Here is a 19,223-nt window from a genome sequence, read left to right as displayed (position 1 = left end):
CTTGTAGATTATCAAGAACCCAGCTGAGATCCAGGGAAGTAAATGGAAGTATCCTGTGAAAAGCCAGAAGAGATATCCTAATGCTTATGCACTAACCCTCATGCTCTGAGTCTTTTTGATTTCGTTTTAACAAATCTGTGATTTATTTTACAAGTTGAGGGCTCTCTAGCAGATCGAGGGTGGGAGAAGGGAGAAGGGCGAAGAGGTGTCACAACAACTCACTGCTGAAAAGACAGACGTAAAATCTATACAAAAAAAGTTGAAGCTCTTTGGTTGGGTGAGGGGTGTGGGTAGTAGGGGTGTGGGTACCATCTTTCGCAGTGGAGTTTTGGGGCAAATAGCGTTCACTTAGTTTGATCCTGAGGATGTCACAGAGTCAAAGCTGGTGCAAGGATTGATGTTCCAAAATGATCCTGAGCCATCAAGGAAGGTTAAATTTTGATCACCATGTTCTGTTTAAGATAGGAAATGATGAAGTGTATTTTAGAATGATTCTTATAAAAATGGTTAAAATAATACAAGGAGAGCTCTTACACAGGTAGCTTTAATTATCTCAAGTTCTTAACCTGAATTCCGTGGACTCCAGAGGCCCTATGAAGCCTCTGAAACCTGAACAGAGACTTTGCTGAGTATGTGGGCTTTTTGGGGGAGAGGGCCCATAGCTTTCATCACATTCTCAAAGGGTTCTATAATTAAAAAAGGTTAAGAATGGCTGAGATGTCAGAAAAATTGATGTTTTCAGAGACTCCAATGATGCCACCTAAATGAAATGTTATGAATTTATAGCTGTACTGTGTTAAAAATTTATAACCATATTGTTATACATGTATAACACTGTGCTAAGTTATAAATTTGTAATTGCACAGTCATACATTGATGGGAGCCATAGATCCAATTACTTTTCACTTTGTTATGTATTTTGCAAGTGCTACCTTTTTTATTTTGTATTATTAATTAGTATTTTCTTTCTTTTTGTAGTCATCAATAGCACTTTTTGTAAATAGATTGGACTCAACAGAATCCGTCCTGCCTTATGAATATAATACGTAAGTTATACGTAATGTCATACGTACCTGATAGAATTGATATTACTGCAGTTACATCGTAATTATAATATTATTGTGTTAAAGGTGTTTTAAAATTTTAAAGACAGTGAATGAAAGCCCTAGATATATTAAGAAATATGGTGGCAATTTTGTAATAAAAGTAACAGGAACAGGGGCGCCTGGGTGGCTCAGTGGGTTAAGCCGCTGCCTTCGGCTCAGGTCATGATCTCAGAGTCCTGGGATCGAGTCCCGCATCGGGCTCTCTGCTCAGCAGAGAGCCTGCTTTCCTCTCTCTCTCTCTGCCTGCCTCTCCATCTACTTGTGATTTCTCTCTGTCAAATAAATAAATAAAATCTTTAAAAAAAAAAAAAATAAAAGTAACAGGAACAAAATTAAAACAGAGTGATTTCAGTGTGAGGCAAATGCTCAAGAATTTAGGAAATTGCCATACTTGATTTTTGTAAGGAAAACAAATTATAAATCTACTATATTTTGAACTTCAAAAAAATAATTGCAGAAGTGTAGTTTATTTAAAACATGGGATAGGGAAGTTTCTACTAAGGCTTTTATTTATTTATTTATTAAAGATTTTGTTTATTTATTTGACAGAAATCACAAGGAGGCAGAGAGGCAGGCAGAGAGAGAGGAGAAAGCAGGCTCCCTGCTAAGCAGAGAGCCCAATACAGGGCTTGATCCCAGGACTCTGGGATCATGACCCGAGCCAAAGTCAGAGGCTTTAACCCACTGAGCTACCCAGATGCCCCCGCTACTAAGGCTTTTAATGGATGCAAGTGCTTAGTTTAGTATTGGGCCAGTATCATATAATCAAGATCAAGATCAGTCATTTGAGAATAGCAACAAATGCTACACTTCTTAGAAAAATGATTGTAGGGCGCCTGGGTGGCTCAGTGGGTTAACCCACTGCCTTTGGCTCAGGTCATGATCTCAGGGTCCTGGGATCGAGTCCTGCTTCGGGCTCTCTGCTCAGCGGGGAGCCTGCTTCCTCCTCTCTCTCTGCCTACTTGTGATCTCTCTCTGTCAAATAAATAAATAAAATCTTTAAAAAAAGAAAAATGATTGTAGCTCCCTCTGGTATTTATTTCTACTAATTAAACAGAAATAAAACCAGGTCTAATTTTCATTAAAATGCCACATTTAGACATAGGGTGTTAGCACGAGCATTTAAAATATTACACGTACCTACCATTGATTTTCTCTTTTTACCATTTTATATTTAATTTTATGTATTCCCATTTACTTAAAGGCAGTTGTAATTCTTTCCATGTGGTAACCATTTGATTTGTGAGTGAGTCTATGGGCCTGTAATTGAAAAGGGATTTTGTTGTTTAAGTTCCCCTTTGATCAGAACTGATAACAGCAGTTTCTAAATGTCTCAGGTTAGAATTAGTACAGATTTTAAACTATTCTTTGCTTTTTTAAAAATGTAATTTGAAGTTTAACCCTGAAGATACTGTGAGTTTTATTAAGATTGTGATTATCTACATTATAAAAGTCAAGAGCAGTACCATAAGCATTTTAAATAATGAATTCATAGTTATAAGAGGTTAAACGGTTTAAAATAATGAGGTCTATAAATCATTATTAGAGACCTTCTGGGTCGTGTTTTTAGAAGTATCTACCATTAACAGTGGAGAGGCTTGACAAATTACAAAGATTAATTTCTTTGCTGATTTTTTTTCCTTCCTTGAACTTTCCCTCTAGCTTTGACTTCTGTCAAGCCTCTGGGAAGAAAAACCCTTCTGAAAATCTTGGACAAGTACTATTCGGAGAACGAATAACATCATCTCCCTATAAGGTTATTCAGTGGATCTTATATAATATTGTTTTAAATGGAATCTTTTCAGAACTGGCTACTTAAAATTGTAGCAGAAAGTCTGTTATATTTTTATTTTCTTTTTAAAGATTTTATTTAGTTGACAGAGAGAGACACAACAAGAGAGGGAACATAAGCAGGGGGAGTGGGGGAGAAGGAAGCAGGTTTCCTACCAAGCAGGGAACCTGATGCAGGACTTGATTCCAGGACCCTGGGATCATGACCTGAGCCTAACCGACTGAGCCACCCTGGCGCCCCACAAAGAGTCTGTTTTAGAAGGAGGCAGAGAAAAAGGAAAGGAGATAGGATGTGGTATTGTCAGAAGAATGCCTGAATATGTGCTCTTCGAACTATCTGCAGTAGGGAGTGGTTCCACATAACCATTTTGCCTTTCAAATTTTATTTTTGCTTTGTAAAGAAAAAACAGTTTCCTTTATTGTCCCTACATGTTTTGGGTAAGGTGGTATAAGCAGATGTCATTGGACTGTCATTGTGTATTGATTTTGCCTTCAATACCTTAATAGATTCGGGGATAGAGTAGGGATGTTTTCATAAGCAGTTATGATTATGAAGGCATTAACTTTTTTCTTCTTTTTTTTCCAAGTTCATTGAAGTCTACTTGAAGTACAATACACTGCACATATTAAAAGTGTTTTGTTTGGGGGCAACTGGCTAGCTCAGTCAGAGATGTATGCAACTCTTGGTCTCAGGGCTGTGAGTTTGAGCCCTGCATGGGGTTTGGAGATTACTTAAATAAAACTTTTTTTAAAAGTATGTAGTTTGCTCAATATTAATTTATGTATACTCTTGTGAAACCATTGGGAATTAGCTTCTTTTAAACTTTTTTTTAGGATTTTTATTCACTCATTTATTTAATTTATTTTTTATTTTATTATTTTTTTTTATTTTTTATTTTTTTAAAAGATTTTATTTATTAATTTGACAGAGAGAAATCACAAGTACACGGAGAGGCAGCCAGAGAGAGAGAGAGAGAGGGAAGCAGGCTCTCTGCTGAGCAGAGAGCCCGATGCGGGACTCAATCCTAGGACTCTGAGATCATGGCCTGAGCCGAAGGCAGCGGCTTAACCCACTGAGCCACCCAGGCGCCCCAATTTAATTTATTTTTTAAAAGATTTTATTTATTCATTTGGGGGAGAGAGAGAGAGAGAGAGAGAGAGGGAACAGAAGCAGGGGAAGAGGCAGAAGGAGAGAGACAAGCAGACTCCCCTCTAAGCAGGGAGCCTGATGTGGGGGGCTTGATCCCAGGACCCCAGGATCATGACCTGAGCTGAAAGAGATGCTTAACCGACTAAGCCACCCAGGCCCTCTGTCTCCTCTTTTACCCCTTTTATATTTGGATTGTTTGTACCTTTACTATTGAGTTTTCAGAATTCCTTATATATTCTAGGTGTGATTCCTTTGTTAGGGCAGTAGTTTACAAATAGTTTTTTTCCCAGTCTGTAGCTTTTGTTTCCATCATCTTTTTTTTTTTAAGATTTTATTTTTTATTTATTTATTTTTAAAAAATATTTAATTTACTTATTTGACAGAGATCACAGGTAGGCAGAGAGGCAGGCAGAGAGAGAGGGGGAAGCAGGCTCCCTGCTGAGCAGAGAGCCCAATGCGGGGCTCCATCCCAGGACCCTGGGATCATGACCTGAGCCGAAGGCAGAGGCTTTAACCCACTGAGCCACCCAGGCGCCCCAGGCATTAGCTTTTTGATAATTAAAGTTGCACAAAATACCTGCGTGGAGTACCATTGTCCTAACAATAAAGGGAACTTTTTCAAGGAGTGCTGTCCCTTGAAATGAAGAACATGATAGTACTAGAAAGAGAGAAAGAAAGATAGGAAGAAAGAAAGATGACAGTGTTCTTCTCAGCTGCCAATAGGGAACTTTTTGGTTAATATTTGTATGATTTCAGGGTATGAGGTCCTTACTATAACTCTTTTTCGTAGTTTATTCTTGCCCATTATTTCCTGATTAGTAACACTGGTACTTCGTCCTGATAATCCTTGATAGCTAGACTTTGTAAATAAGAGGTTTCATGTTAAAAGTATGAAATATTTTATTGATACTTTTTTATTAACAGCTCTATTGAGAAATATTCACATACCAAAGAATTCACCTATTTTAAGTGGCCATTTTTTTTTTTTAAGTAAGCTCTACACACCCAAGGTGGGGCTTGAACTCACAGCCTGGAGATCAAGAGTTGCATGCTGCATTGACTGAGTCAGCCAGGCACCCCTTGAAGTATCTGATTTAACGTTTGTTTATTTTTTATTTTCTGTTTGTTAAAGATTTTATTTATTTGAGAGAGGGTATAAGCCAGGGGTGGGGAGTGGGAGAGGGAGAAGCAGACTCCCCGTTGAGCAAGGAGCTTGATGCAGGGCTCGATCCCAGGACCCTGAGATCATGGACTGAGCCAAAGGCAGACACTTAACTGACTAAGCCACCCAGGCGCCCCTTTGACTTAATTTTTTTTAGTATATTCAGAGCATTGTGTGACCATCACTAAAATCAATTTTGTTACCACTTTTAAGTGAAGGGTTCCATATCAAGGTGGTCTTAGGAAGTTACAGTAGATATTATATCCCACCTTATGTGTTACTGAAGAAGGAAAATTCTTCTGCTTAGTGGTGAAAGCATATTGTCAGTGTATGTGCGCATGTGTGTGTGTGCGTGTGTGTGCATGTGTGTATTATGTGTGTGTGTGTGTGTAGTGTAATCATTTCAGGTATGAATTGAAAGTCAAAGGAGAGAGTATTGAGGCTAATGGCATACTGAAATCTCTGAGAACAAGGTTTATCTGTAAGGTAAAGTGCTTATTTTGTGACACTTGTTTTCTAAAATGTAGTCAAATCTTTCATTATTTTAAATGTTTTTTAACAGTTTTCTTTTAACAAGACAGAAACATGTAGAAAAGTCTGTGTAAAATCCTACGATAAAGGAAATGACCACCACAAGAAAAAACTGGCTTTTTTGAAGAAAGGGATACAACTAAACTATCAACATCACTGGTAGGGTTGCGATAACACTGAGATAACATGACTTAATTTTTTAAGTCCTTTCAGAAGTAGTTTTTTATAAAAAAAAGTAATTTTAGTACTTGAAATTGTACACTATTTTTGTGACTTTGATTAAAAATTTTAAGTCCTTTCAATAGTTTTTTTTAAAAAAAAGTAGTTTTAATTAATACTTGAAATTATAGACTATTTTTTGTGACTTTGAATACAAATTCGAATTAAATATTTGCAAGATGATGTTGGTATTGCTTGGTGTGACATGCATGCTTGTTAAATCTTTTATTTTTAAAATATTTATGTTTAGGATTATTGATAATATGCCAGTAATATGGTGTCACGTTATTGAGGATGGAAAGTACTGCACAACAGGATTTCCGATAGGCTGTTTTATTACCAAAGATGGCGCAGCAAAAGATGTTTGCGCTATCCACGTAAGTGTTGAGAACTTACTATAGAATATAAGTTGCTTGTAATTTGCTTTCTGTTATAGTCACTTAGCAAACATTAACGGGACACCTACCATCTTCTAGGTTTTGGGCTAGGTGTTGGGAATACAAACTCAAGTAGGTATGGTCTCTGTCCTCACAAAGTTCCCAGTCCTGAGTAAGGAGGTGGCCCTGTAGAAAAGGGACAAGGAGGATATAATGGAGGGAATGAAAAAGTATTTGTGAAATAAATGGGTGGGTGAGCATTTCTAGGAGGGAGATCAATGTGATCTAGAGCTTGGAAGTCGTGGCGCCTGGGTGGCTTGGTGGGTTAAGCCTCTGCCTTCAGCTCAGGTCATGACCCAGGGTCCTGGGATCGAGCCCCACATCGGGAAGCAGGCTCCCCGCTCTCTGCTCAGCGGGGAGCCTGCTTCCTCCTCTCTCTCTGCCTGCCTCTCTGCCTACTTGTGATCTCTCTCTCTGTGTCAAATAAATAAATTAAAAAAAAAAAAAGTTTGGAAGTCTGAAGTAGGATGATGTGATTGGGGGACTGTGAGGAGTCGAGCATGTCTCTCAGCATAAGTTTTGGGGTTTGGAAAGTACAGCTAGAGATGAAGCTAAAATGGGGGGTAGGCAGAAGCCAGGTCATGGAGGGAGGTCCTGTGTCCAATGGTGAGGAGAATCGTATTGAATGCCTCTTTTCGGGCCAGGAGCGATGTTATGTTGCTTTATTTATTTATTTATTTTTAAAATATTGCATTGATGTTCTGTGTAAGATGGCTCATTGCCAACACCTTTTTTTTTTAAAGATTTTATTCATTTATTTGACAGACAGAGATCACAAGCAGGCAGAGAGACAGGCAGAGAGAGAGGAGGAAGCAGGCTCCCCGCTGAGCAGAGAGCCCGATGAGGGGCTCGATCCCAGGACCCTGAGATCATGACCTGAGCTGAAGGCAGAGGCCTTAACCCACTGAGCCACCCAGGCGCCCCGATGTTATATTGCTTTAGACAGTGATTGATTTCATCCTGAGAATGGCCCTGTTGTGGGGATCCACTGCTGTCATTTTACAGAAGGTGAGACTCAGTCTCCGAGAGGCTGTGGCATGACTAGAGGCATAAAGCTAGTTACGTGGCAGAAGTGGACTCCAGCTCTGATCTTTCTAGCTTGGATGTCCCAATCACACTGTTCTGCCTTGCGGTTCTCAGGCAGTCTCCTACCAGGCTCCAGACTAGCAGGAGTGTCTTGGGGCTGCCATGGAGCATGACTAAGGGGCCGAACGGACGTGAAAGGGCTCCACCAGGGCAGCACTGCTTTTGATCTGTTTTCTGTATGGTGACTTGATGCAGGTCAGTGACGGGGACAAAAGGGACAGGAGAAGGAAGAGTGTAGGGTGACTGCCCAGTTTCTGCCTTGGTTGTCTAACTGATGGTGCACTTAACTGTTTCTTTCCAGAGAAAAGTGCAGTACTTCTGAAATTTCAGTCATTTATGCACCATCTTGGTGATTTTGGTCATATTTGAGGGACTTATTATTTATCTATTAAATTTTTTTAGTTTACTTAGTCTTAGTCATTTCTACACCTATCCTGGGGCTGGAACTCAGGACCTCAAGATCAAGCATCACATGTTCTTCTGACTGAGCCAGCCAGGCACCCCTAAATGTTTTTTTTGAAGATTTTTAGATTTAAAAAATATTTAAAGATTTTATTTATTTATTTATTTGACACAGGGAGAGCACAAGCATGGGGAACAGCAGGCAGAGGGAAAGGGAGAAGCAGGCTCCCTGCTAAGCAGGGAGCCTGATGTGGGGCTCGATCCAAGGACCCTGAGATCTTGACCTGAGCTGAAGACAGATGCTTAACCAACTGAGCCACCCAGGCGCCCCTCATATATCTTTTAAAAATCTTTTATTATGAGCAATTTCAAACACATAGAAAAGCTTAATTCATTATGTAGTGGACACTCATATATGCAGTGCCTAGATTCTTTTTTTTTTAAGATTTTATTTATTTGATGGAGACAGAGATCACAAGTAGGCAGAGGCAGGCAGAGAGAGTGGGAGAAGCAGGCTCCCCGCTGAGCAGAGAGCCCAATGTGGGGCTTGATCCCAGGACCCTGAGATCATGACCTGATCTGAAGGCAGAGGCTTAACCCACTGAGCCATACAGGCACCCCAGTACCTAGATTCTATCATAAGCGTTTTAATTTTTTTTTATTTTTAAAAAAGATTTTATTTATTTATTTATTTGACAGACAGAGGTCACAAGTAGGCAGAGAGAGGGGGAAGCAGGCTCCCCACCGAACAGAGAGCCCGATGCAGGGCTCGATCCCAGGACCCTGAGATCACGACCTGAGCTGAAGGCAGAGGCTTTAACCCACTAAGCCACCCAGGCGCCCCGCGTTTTAATTTCTTTTTACAGTTCTATTTAAGTAATCTCTACACCCAACAGGGGCTTGAATTAATGAGTCCAAGATCAAGAGTTGGATGCTCTTCCAACTGAGCCAGAAACGTGCCCCAAATTAGCATTTTAAAATATTTGATTTATCCCATGTCTATCCTTTTGTCTATCCCTGTATCATTCACCAAACAAGGCTGCATGTTCTCTGTCTTTTAGTTTTTGCAAATTGGCAGATGGATCTGCTGGCTTGATCAGATTCAAGTTTGATTTCTTGGTGAGATAAGATAGTGGTGCGTTCTTTCAAGAGACAAATGATGTCTCCTTTTTAACAAATGAATTTATTTATTTATTTATTTATTTATTATTTATTCATTTGTCATAGAGAGAGAAGCGAGAGGAAGCACAGGCAGACAGAGTGGCAGGCAGAGGCAGAGGGAGAAGCAGGCTCCCCGCCAAGCAAGGAGCCCGATGTGGGACTCGATCCCAGGACGCCGGGATCATGACCTGAGCCGAAGGCAGCCGCCCAACCAACTGAGCCACCCAGGCGTCCCTAACAAATGAATTTATTATTATTATTTTTAAGATTTTATTTACTTGAAAAAGAGAAAAAGGGGGACAAGCTGATTCTGTGCTGTGTGTGGAGTCTGACTTGGGGCTAGATCCCATGACCCTGAGACCATGACCATGAGCTGAAACCGAGAGTCAGACAGTTAACCAACTGTGCCACCCAGGATCCCCCCTCCAAAAAACCAGATTTATTATTTAGATGTTTTAGGTTCAGAGAAAAATTGAGAGGCAGGTGCAGAGATTTTCCCTCAGACCCCTTGCCCTCCCCCATGTGCATAGATAGCCTCGCTCATGATCAGTATCACTCACCAGAGTGTGGCACATTTGTTACTGATAAACCTACATTGACACAGCATTATCGCCCAGAGAGCACAGTTTTCAGTAGGGTTCACTCTTCGTGTTGTACATTTTATGGGTTTGGACAAATGTATAATGACACATACCTACTGTAAGGGTATCCTACTGAGTAGTCTCACAGCCCTATAAATCTGTGTTCTTCCTTCTGCCTACTCATCCCTCCCTCCCACCCCAACCCTGATGTCTTTTTATCTTTCTTTTTGTTGAGACACATGGATCCATTAATTCTTTAGAGGTTGTGTTCACTGGAGAAACTGGAGCGGGAGCCTAGAGCCAGAGCTCCCCTCAACCAGAAATCCGAACTCTTCTCCCTGGTAATGTTTGTCCAGCGCCCTCTACTGGCAACACTTCATTCAACACCTTCTTGCAAAGGAAAACGATTTTTTATTTTTTAAAAAAAATTTAAAGATTTTATTTATTTATTTGACAGACGGAGATCACAAGTAGGCAAAAAGGCAGACAGAGAGAGAGGGGGAAGCAGGATCCCTGCTGAGCAGAGAGCCCGATGTGGGACTTGATTCCAGGACCCTGGGATCATGACCTGAGCTTAAGGCAGAGGCTTTAACCCACTAAGCCACCCAGGTGCCTCGGAAAACAATTTTTTAAAAAAGATTTTATTTCGGGGCGCCTGGGTGACTCAGTGGGTTAAAGCCTCTGCCTTAGGCTCAGGTCATGATCCCAGGGTCCTGGGATCGAGCCCCGCATCGGGCTCTCTGCTCAGCAGGGAGCCTGTTTCCTCCTCTCTCTTTCTCTGCCTGCCTCTCTGCCTACTTGTGATCTCTGTCTGTCAAATAAATAAATAAAATATTTAAAACAAAGATTTTATTTATTTGAGAGAGGGAGCGGATGAATGCACAAGCAGGGGGAGCAGCAGGCAGAGGGAGAGGGAGAAGCAAGCTCTCTGCTGAGCAGGGAGCCCAATGTGGTCCTTGATCTGAGGACCCTGGGATCACGACCTAAGCCAACTGAGCCACCCAGTCACCTGCCAAAGAAAAAAATTAAAGGGCCTGCATAATTTTCATAGAGGCCAAAAGGAATGAATTTGGAGATGTGAGGCAAGAAGTCAATGACTGGCACACTTTATGGCACACTTTATTTATTATTTATTTATTTATTTATTTATTAAAAAGATTTTATTTATTTGACAGAGAGAGAGAGATCACAAGTAGGCAGAGAGGCAGGCAGAGAGAGAGGGGAGAAGCAGGCTCCCCGTGGAGCAGAGAGTCTGATGGGGGGCTCGATCCCAGGATCCTGGGATCATGACCTGAGCCGAAGGCAGAGGCTTTAATGCACTGAGCCACCCAGGAACCCCTATTTATTTATTTTTAAAAAGATTTTATTTATTTATTTGACAGACAGAGATCACAAGTAGGCAGAGAAGCAGGCAGAGAGAGAGAGAAAGGGAAGCAGGCTCCCTGCCGAGCAGAGAGCCCAATGCGGGGGCTCAATCCCAAGACCCTGGGATCCGGACCTGAGCCAAAGGCAGAGGCTTCAACCCACTGAGTCACCCAGGCGCCCCACTGGCACACTTATATGCATTTACCGATGAAATCTCTGTGTAGCTCTCTTCTCTCTGGTTTCTACCCCATACCATGTAGCCCCTGGGCATCCCTGGATTGTGAACCTTGTCTCCTCAATTCTGGGAGACTGCAGGGTTCTGATTGGGTACCCTTTCCTTGCCCCAGATCCTGAAAATTCTCCCTGGGAAGTAAGCCTGAAGCAATAGGTGGGCTCACCTTAGTTGCCTTTCTCTTAATGATCAGTCTCTCTCTCTCTTTTTTAAGGATTTATTTATTCATTTGGGGAGGGCAAAGGGAGAGAGAGAATCCCAAGCAGACTCCCCACTGACTGTGGAGCCCAATGCGGGGCTTGATCCCAGGACCCCCAAGACCATGACCTGAGCTGAAACCAAGAGTCAGTTGCTCAACCAACTGAGCCACCCAGGTGCCCCAGTGATCAGTTTCTTAATGCACTTTGTTGTCTGAGGTCTAAAAAATGTTGTCTTTATATATTTTACCCATTTTTTTTAGTTGTTTAAAGTGAAGGGATAAATCAGGTCTTGCATTATTCCATCATGTCGGAAGAAGGGAGTCCAAGTCCCTTGCTTTCTTCTTGCGTGCATTCCTTCGGTGTAACTTTGCCCATCCCTTTTTGGCTTTTCAGAACCTCTTTGTTTTAGATGTGTCTCTTGTACACAACATGTTGAGTTTTGCTTTGTGGTATCTTCCGAAAGTCCTTTTCCTCTTACTGGGTGAGTTAAGCCATTTACATATACTGATATGATGTTTGGTCTCACTTCTGTTATACTAGTTTATGGTTTTGTTCATTATTTTTGTTTTTATTTATTTATTTATTTATTTTTAAAAAGATTTTATTTGTTTATTTGACAGACAGAGATCACAAATAGGCAGAGAGGCAGGCAGAAAGAGAGGAGGAAGCAGGCTCCTGCCTGAGCAGGGAGCCCGATGTGGGGCTCCATCCCAGGACTTGGGATCATGACCTGAGCCGAAGGCAGAGGCTTTAACCCACTGAGCCACCCAGGCGCCCCTATTTATTTATTTTTAAATATTCTATTTATTTATTTGACAGACAGACATCACAAGTAGGCAGAGGGGCAGGCAGAGAGAGAGGAGGAAGCAGGCTCCCTGCTGAGCAGAGAGCCCAATGCAGGGCTCCATCCCATGACCCTGGGATCATGACCCGAGCCGAAGGCAGAGGCTTTAACCTACTGAGCCACCCAGGCACCCTTTGTTCATAATTTTTATATTCTGCATTTTATTGATTCTAAAACTCATCTTTTCCTATATTTTAACATTTATGAAATCAGAATGTGTCCCTTTCAGTTGATGGCTTGGCAAAGTTTAATTAGCAATGTTTTTTCTTAGCAGCACATAAAATAATGTCTTTCCAAAAGATTTATTTATTTAAGAGAGAAAGTGGAGGTGGGGGAAGGGAGGGACAGAGGGAGTGAGATCTCCAAGCAGACCCTACTCTGATCATGGAGCCCAACACAGGGTTCGATCCTACAACCCTGAGACCACGACCCGAGCCGAAACCAAGAATCAGATGCTTAACTGACTGTGCCACCCAGGTCCCCCTAAAATAATGTTTTATAGTTGGTGGCATTTTAGATTCCATGAAATGGAATTATTAGTCACCTCTTTCTTTAAAGGGTCTCATGCAGTTTCATGATTAGGTGTCTAGTTATAGATTTTTGTTTTGCTTTGTTTTTAATCTTCTTTGTAACTTTTTTGAGTTTCCTGAATTGGTGTGTCTTATCAGTTCTGGAATTCTCAGCATTGTCAGATGCTTTCTTCTTTCCTTTTCAGACTCCAGTTAAAGCTGTGTGAAATGTTTTTATTTTCTCCTACATGCCTCTTAATCTCCCTTGTGTATTTTCCATTTTTTTCTGTGCTGTGTTCTGGCTTATCTTCTAGTCTAAATTTTCTTCTCATTTGTTTCTTCTCTTATGAACATTGGCATTGAGGGCACATGTTGTGATGAGCCCCGGGTGTTGTATGTAAATGATGAATCACTAGATTCTACTCCTGAAATCAATATTGCACTGTGTGTTAACTTACTAGAATTTAGATAAGAACTTAGAAAAAAAGAAATGTTTTATTACAATAACATTGATATCAAACATATTGAGATTTTTGTTCTCACATTTTTTTTTATTTTTTAAAAGATCTTTATTTATTTATTTATTTGACAGACAGATCACAAGTAGGCAGAGAGGCAGGCAGAGAGAGAGGAGGAAGCAGGCGCCCCGCTGAGCAGAGAACCCGATGCGGGACTTGATCCCAGGACCCTGAGATCATGACCCGAGCCGAAGGCAGAGGCTTTAACCCACCCAGGCGCCCTGTTCTCACATTTTTAAGCCCTTTGCCTTGGCATCTGATAATTTATAAGTTAATTCATACATAAACAATCCTCAAAAATCCTAAAAAAAAACCCTCATAGGCAATGAATTTTTAATTTCAACAATTAGCTTTCTCATTTCTGCAAGTTTTGTTTTGTTCTTTTGCAAATTCGCTACATCATTATTTTGTACTTTTCTATTTCATGCACATGCTATCATGCTTGTATTTTACTTCTTTGAAGTATAGTAAATGTTAATTTTAAATCTGCTTCTGATGGGGCACGTGGGTTGCTCAGCCAGATTCTTTTTTTTTTAATTTTTAATTTTCTATTTTTTATAAACATGTAATGTATTTTTATCCCCTGGGGTACAGGTCTGTGAATCGCCAGGTTTACACACTTCACAGCACTCACCAAAGCACATACCCTCCCCAATGTCCATAATCCTACCCCCTTCTCCCAAACCCCCTCCCCCCAGCAACCCTCAGTTTGTTTTGTGAGATTAAGAGTCACTTATGGTTTGTCTCCCTCCCAATCCCATCTTGTTTCATTTATTCTTCTCCTACCCCCTTAACCCCCCATGTTGCATCTCCACTTCCTCATATCAGGGAGATCATATGATAGTTGTCTTTCTCTGCTTGACTTATTTCGCTAAGCATGATACGCTCTAGTTCCATCCACGTTATCGCAAATGACTAGATTTCAGTCAGTCTGATTCTTGATTTCAGCTCAGGTCATGGTCTCAGCGTCGTGAGTTCAAGTGTCTGGCTCTACACTGGGCGTGGAGCCTGCTTGAGATTCTCCCTCTCCCTCTGGCCCCCAATGCTTCTTGCTCACTCTCTCAATCTCTAAAAGAAAGTTGTTTGTGGAGTTTCTTTGAGTCCCAGGGTCAAACTAGTTTCCTCCAGAGAAGATTTTCATTCACTTCGGCAAAGCGTCTTTGGGAAATACCAGCCTGGGACTGCCTTAAAGCAAATTCACAACTTGAATTTCCTGGGGCCACTTAGGTGATGGGAATCCACATTGCAAATGTATGTTAGGACTGGCCTGTGGCCAAAACTACTCAAGGACAGTTCCCCCACTCCCTTTTTGTGTTTAGCATCAAGGCCATCTTCCTTATAGTCCATTGGGGGTTGTGGAGAAGGTTTACTCCTGGCTCATCTTTACCTTTGAGGGTATTGGTTTTGCGAGGGGTCAGTGGTCTCAGATTAATGGGCATAGGGTCTCATTTTAGCCTTCTCAGCTGGGAGGGCCCTCCCTGAGTGCTCTCCTCCCTATCCCATGAGGCTACCCAAACTTAAGTTCAAGTTTACCCAGAACAGCAGATGTCCTCAGGGCAATAGCCATGTCAGTGCTCCCTCACCCAGCTTAACTCTCTGGCTTCCAGATTTCCCTTAGAATTTGGCATGGCAATTCCTCACTTTATCCTCAGCTCATGTTTTGTTTTTGTTTCAAATTTAAAAGACTTTATTTTTTAGAGCAGGATTAGGTTCACAGCAAAATTAAGAGGAAATGTACAGAGAGTACCCCGATAGATACATAGCCTCCCCCACTATCAACCCCCCGCACCAGAGTAGTATATTTCATTTTTGTTTTTAAAAATTAAAAAAAAGGGACGCCTGGGCGGCTCAGTTGGTTAAGCAGCTGCCTTCGGCTCAGGTCATGATCCCAGCGTCCTGGGATCGAGTCCCGCATCAGGCTCCTTGCTCTGTGGGGAGCCTGCTTCTCCCTCTGCCTCTGCCTGCCATTCTGTCTGCCTGTGCTCGCTCGCTCTCGCTCTCTCTCTGATAAATAAATAAAATCTTTAAAATATATATATAAAAATTTAAAAAAATTAAGATTTTACTTATTTATTGGAGAGAGAGAAATCAAGAGCTCGGGTAGGAGCAGAGGAAGAGGGACAAGCAGACTTGGGTCTGGGTCCTGATCTCATGATCCTGGGCTCATGATCTGAGCTGAAACTGAGTCTGACACTTAACCGGCTGACTCACCCAGGCACCCCTAAAAAGATTTTATTTTTAAGTCATCTCTACACCAACGTGGGGCTTGAACTTACAACCTGGAGATTGAAGGTCACATGTTCTACCAACTGAGCCAGCTGCCCACCCCAGAGTGGTACATTTTACACAACTGATGAACAATTGACACCCAATGTCCGTACTTTACATTACGGTTGACTTTTGCTGTTGTACATTCTGTGTTCATGTTGCTTTTATGAAGATATTTGTTATGTTATATTTATCATTTGTAGTTTTCAGCAGGAGATTTAGCCCAAAGTGGATTGGAACTGGAAATCTAGCTGAAGATTCAAAGCACAATTTTAACATCAGTAGGAAGGAAACTAACATTTAATGATCTCCTTGTTCTGTGCCAGGTGCTGGGCTAGTTCTTTCCCTATAATTTCTCATTTAATCCACTTAATGATTTTATGAAGTGAGTGATGGTGTCCCCATTTTAAGAAAACTACGGCCAGGGGCTCCTGGGTGGCTCAGTGGGTTAAAGCCTCTGCCTTTGGCTCGGGTCAGGATCCCAGGATCCTGGGATCAAGCCCTGCATCGGGCTCTCTGCTCATCAGGGAGCCTGTTTCCCTCTCTCTCCGCCTGCCTCTCTGCCTATCTCTGTCTGTGAAATAAATAAATTTATAAAAAAAAAAAAAAGAAAAAGAAAACGCCCTAGAGTGTATGTGGCAAAATCTGAATTGCGTCCCAGTGTTTTCTGGTCCAAATTCCGTTCTCTCTGCAACATAGGGAACTCCCTCTTATATTATTTGAATGTTTGTAGGATGTTAGCCCTTAGGGCATAGTTAAGATGTGCCTGGCATATAACAGATGTTCAAAAATATTTGCTGAATGAATGAATGAATGAATGAAGCAATGTTCCTAGCCTTGTGATCACACAGGTTAGTATATCCCATACCTGAGCTTTCAACCTAGGCAGTTTGACTGTGGAGACCACAACTTTAACCACAACGCTGGCTGCTTCTATTTGTATATATCATGGACATCCGATACCAATACGTGGTATTCTCCATACTAGGACATGCAAATCTGCTAGCTGCAGTTTATTTCTCTATATGATCACACCATGTTTCATTTAACTGAGTGGATAGACAGTGGTTTCTTGGTGGTTTTTAATCCTTTGCATTTACGGACAGCCCTGCAGGGAGCAGTACTTACTCTCCACCCTAAGCTGACTGTGAGACTCCTCCACAGGATCACTGCTACCCTCTTCTCTATCATCATTGTACTAAAGGATCTCTAAAATTCCTTCAGGCCATCACCCTCAATTCTGGGATTTCCAGAGCCATAATTCTCAATCTAGGTGTCCTGCATGTGGTAGATTACTGAATATGGTAATTGACAAGGTTCGTTTGGATTCATTTTCTGAAGATTGAAGGGCTTGGGTAATGTAATAGCTAATATTTGTTGAAGGCTTCCTATGCCAAGCACTGTACTGAATACATACATTATTCTATTTAATCCTCAACCATTCTATGAGCAATCCTATTATAGTCCCCATTTTTTTTTAGTTAAATCTATTTTTTAAAGATCAGAAAGTCTGATGCGGGGTTCGATCCCGGGACTCTGAGATCATGACCTGAGCTGGAGGCAGAGGCTTTAACCCACTGAGCCACCCAGGTGTCCCTAGTTAAATCTATTTTTAAAAGATTTATATTTTTATTTGTCAGAGTGAGTGAGAGAGAGATAGGCAGACAGAGAGGCAGGCTCGCTGCCCGAGGAAGGAGTCTAGCACAGGACTTGATCCCAGGACCCTGGGATCGCAACTGGAGCTGAAGGCAGATGCTTAACTGACTGAGCCACCCAGGCGTCCCAGTTAAATTTATTTTTATAAGTAATCTCTACATCCAAGGTGGAGCTCAAACTCATGACCCTGAGATCAGGAATCACATGTTGTACCAGCTGGGCCAGCCAGGCTCCCTTATTGCTCCCATTTTTAAAAAGAGGAAACTGAGGCTCAAAGAGGTTAAGTGACTTGTCTGTGTTCATATAGCTTGTAGGTGCTGTCTGATTTCAAAGCTCGTATTACAAAGCCCTTTATTTGCTAGGGCTTCACTAAAAATACACTGTAAAATGGGTAGCTTAGGGGCACCTGGGTGGCTCAGTGGGTTAAAGCCTCTGCCTTCAGCTCAGGTCATGATCTCAGGGTCCTGGGATCGAGCCCCTCATCGGGCTCTCTGCTCAGCAGGGAGCCTGCTTCCCTTCCTCTTGGCCTGCCTCTCTGCCTCTTGTGATCTCTGTCAAACAAATAAATAAAATCTTAAAAAAAAAAACCCACCAAAATGGGTAGCTTAAAACAATAAAAGTTTGGGGTGCTTGAGTGGCTTAGTTGGTGAAGCATCTGATTTTGGCTCAGGTCATGATCTCAGGGTCCTGGGATGGAGCCCTGCGCATCAGGCTCCCTGCTCAGTAGGAGTCTGCTTGAGATTCTCTCTCTCTCTCTGCCCCCGCGCCATGCGCATGCTCTCTCTCTTTCTCTCTAATAAATAAATACATCTTAAAAAAAAACCCAACAAACATTTATTGTCTCCTAGTTCTGGAGTCTGGAAGTCCAAGATCAAGGTGTAGGCAGCGTTGTTTCCTTCTGAAGGTTCTGAGGTTGCCAGAGGGGAGGGGATGGGGGATGGGCAAAATAGGTGAAGGGGATTAAGAAGTACAAACTGCCAGTTATAAAATAAATAAGTTATGAAGATAAAAAGCATAGGGAATATAGCCAGTAATAATTTTTAAAAAGATTTTATTTATTTATTTGACAGACAAAGATCACAAGTAGGCAGAGAGGCAGGCAGAGAGAGAGGAAGGGAAACAGGCTCCCTGCTGAGCAGAGAGCCCGATGCGAGACTTAATTCCAGGACTCTGGGATCATGACCTGAGCTGAAGGCAGAGGCTTTAACCCACTGAGCCACCCAGGTACCCCCTAGCCAGTAATATTATAATGGGTCTCATTTTATTTTATTTTATTATTTTTTTTTTAAATTTTTATTTATTTGACAGACAGAGATCACAAGTAGGCAGAGAGGCAGGCAGAGAGAGAGAGAGAGAGGAGGAAGCAGGCTCCCTGCTGAGCAGAGAGCCCGATGCGGGGCTCGATCCCAGGATCCTGGGATCATGACCCGAGCGGAAGGCAGAGGCTTTAACCCACTGAGCCACCCAGGTACCCCTGGGTCTCATTTTAAATCAATGGTCAGATTATATATTTTTTAGATTCTGGGAAAAGCTCAAGCTTCTTTAAAATTTCCATGTCTTTTTTGCAGCCTGAATTCAACAAAAGTAATACTTTCTACCTCTTCAACCACGTTGATATTATTATCACATATCACAAAGAAAGTGAAAGAAATTGGAGTACTGCAAGATTGGTTGCTGCTAGACTTGACCCCCAAAGGTAATTATAGACTATCTTTTTAATTAGCCCCCTTAATTTAAAAATTAATTCAGAATGTGGGAGTTCTCAACTAGAATTTTCATTTTTAGGATACATGTGTAATGTAACCTTAGACATATGGTTCGAAAAATCAAACAGGCCATTTATTCCCTAGCGTTTGCCTATCATGTAATGTGAGGAAAAATGGACAGATGTGGAAGGGAATAGACTTACTGAGGGCTCCTAACGCTCTTCTTTGCTGGCTGCCATAGGACAAAGAGCTGGGATTTAGATCTGGATTTCTTCTCTGGACAGGTCTATTACTGGAGT

General features: G+C 41.6%; 1 protein-coding gene across 5 annotated transcripts in view; it reads left to right on the top strand.

Moving 5' to 3' along the window:
- The window catches only part of LOC309856425 (transmembrane 9 superfamily member 2-like), a 100,593-nt gene that overhangs the window by 23,978 nt on the left and 57,392 nt on the right, over positions 1 to 19,223 (top strand). For all 5 annotated transcript variants that reach the window (XR_014307200.1, XM_082717619.1, XM_082717621.1 and 2 more), the window contains exons 2-6: positions 979 to 1,046; positions 2,769 to 2,862; positions 5,772 to 5,899; positions 6,210 to 6,336; positions 18,787 to 18,914. Coding sequence is in view for 4 of the 5 variants with exons in the window: in XM_082717619.1 (XP_082573745.1) it covers positions 979 to 1,046; positions 2,769 to 2,862; positions 5,772 to 5,899; positions 6,210 to 6,336; positions 18,787 to 18,914 (545 nt within the window). In the remaining variant the exon portion in view is untranslated. The remainder of the gene's footprint in view (positions 1 to 978; positions 1,047 to 2,768; positions 2,863 to 5,771; positions 5,900 to 6,209; positions 6,337 to 18,786; positions 18,915 to 19,223) is intronic.

Source organism: Mustela nivalis (genome assembly GCF_964662115.1).
Source record: "Mustela nivalis genome assembly, chromosome: X".
In the NCBI taxonomy this organism is placed as follows: domain Eukaryota; kingdom Metazoa; phylum Chordata; class Mammalia; order Carnivora; family Mustelidae; genus Mustela; species Mustela nivalis.
This window is presented reverse-complemented; position numbering and strand designations above follow the sequence as displayed.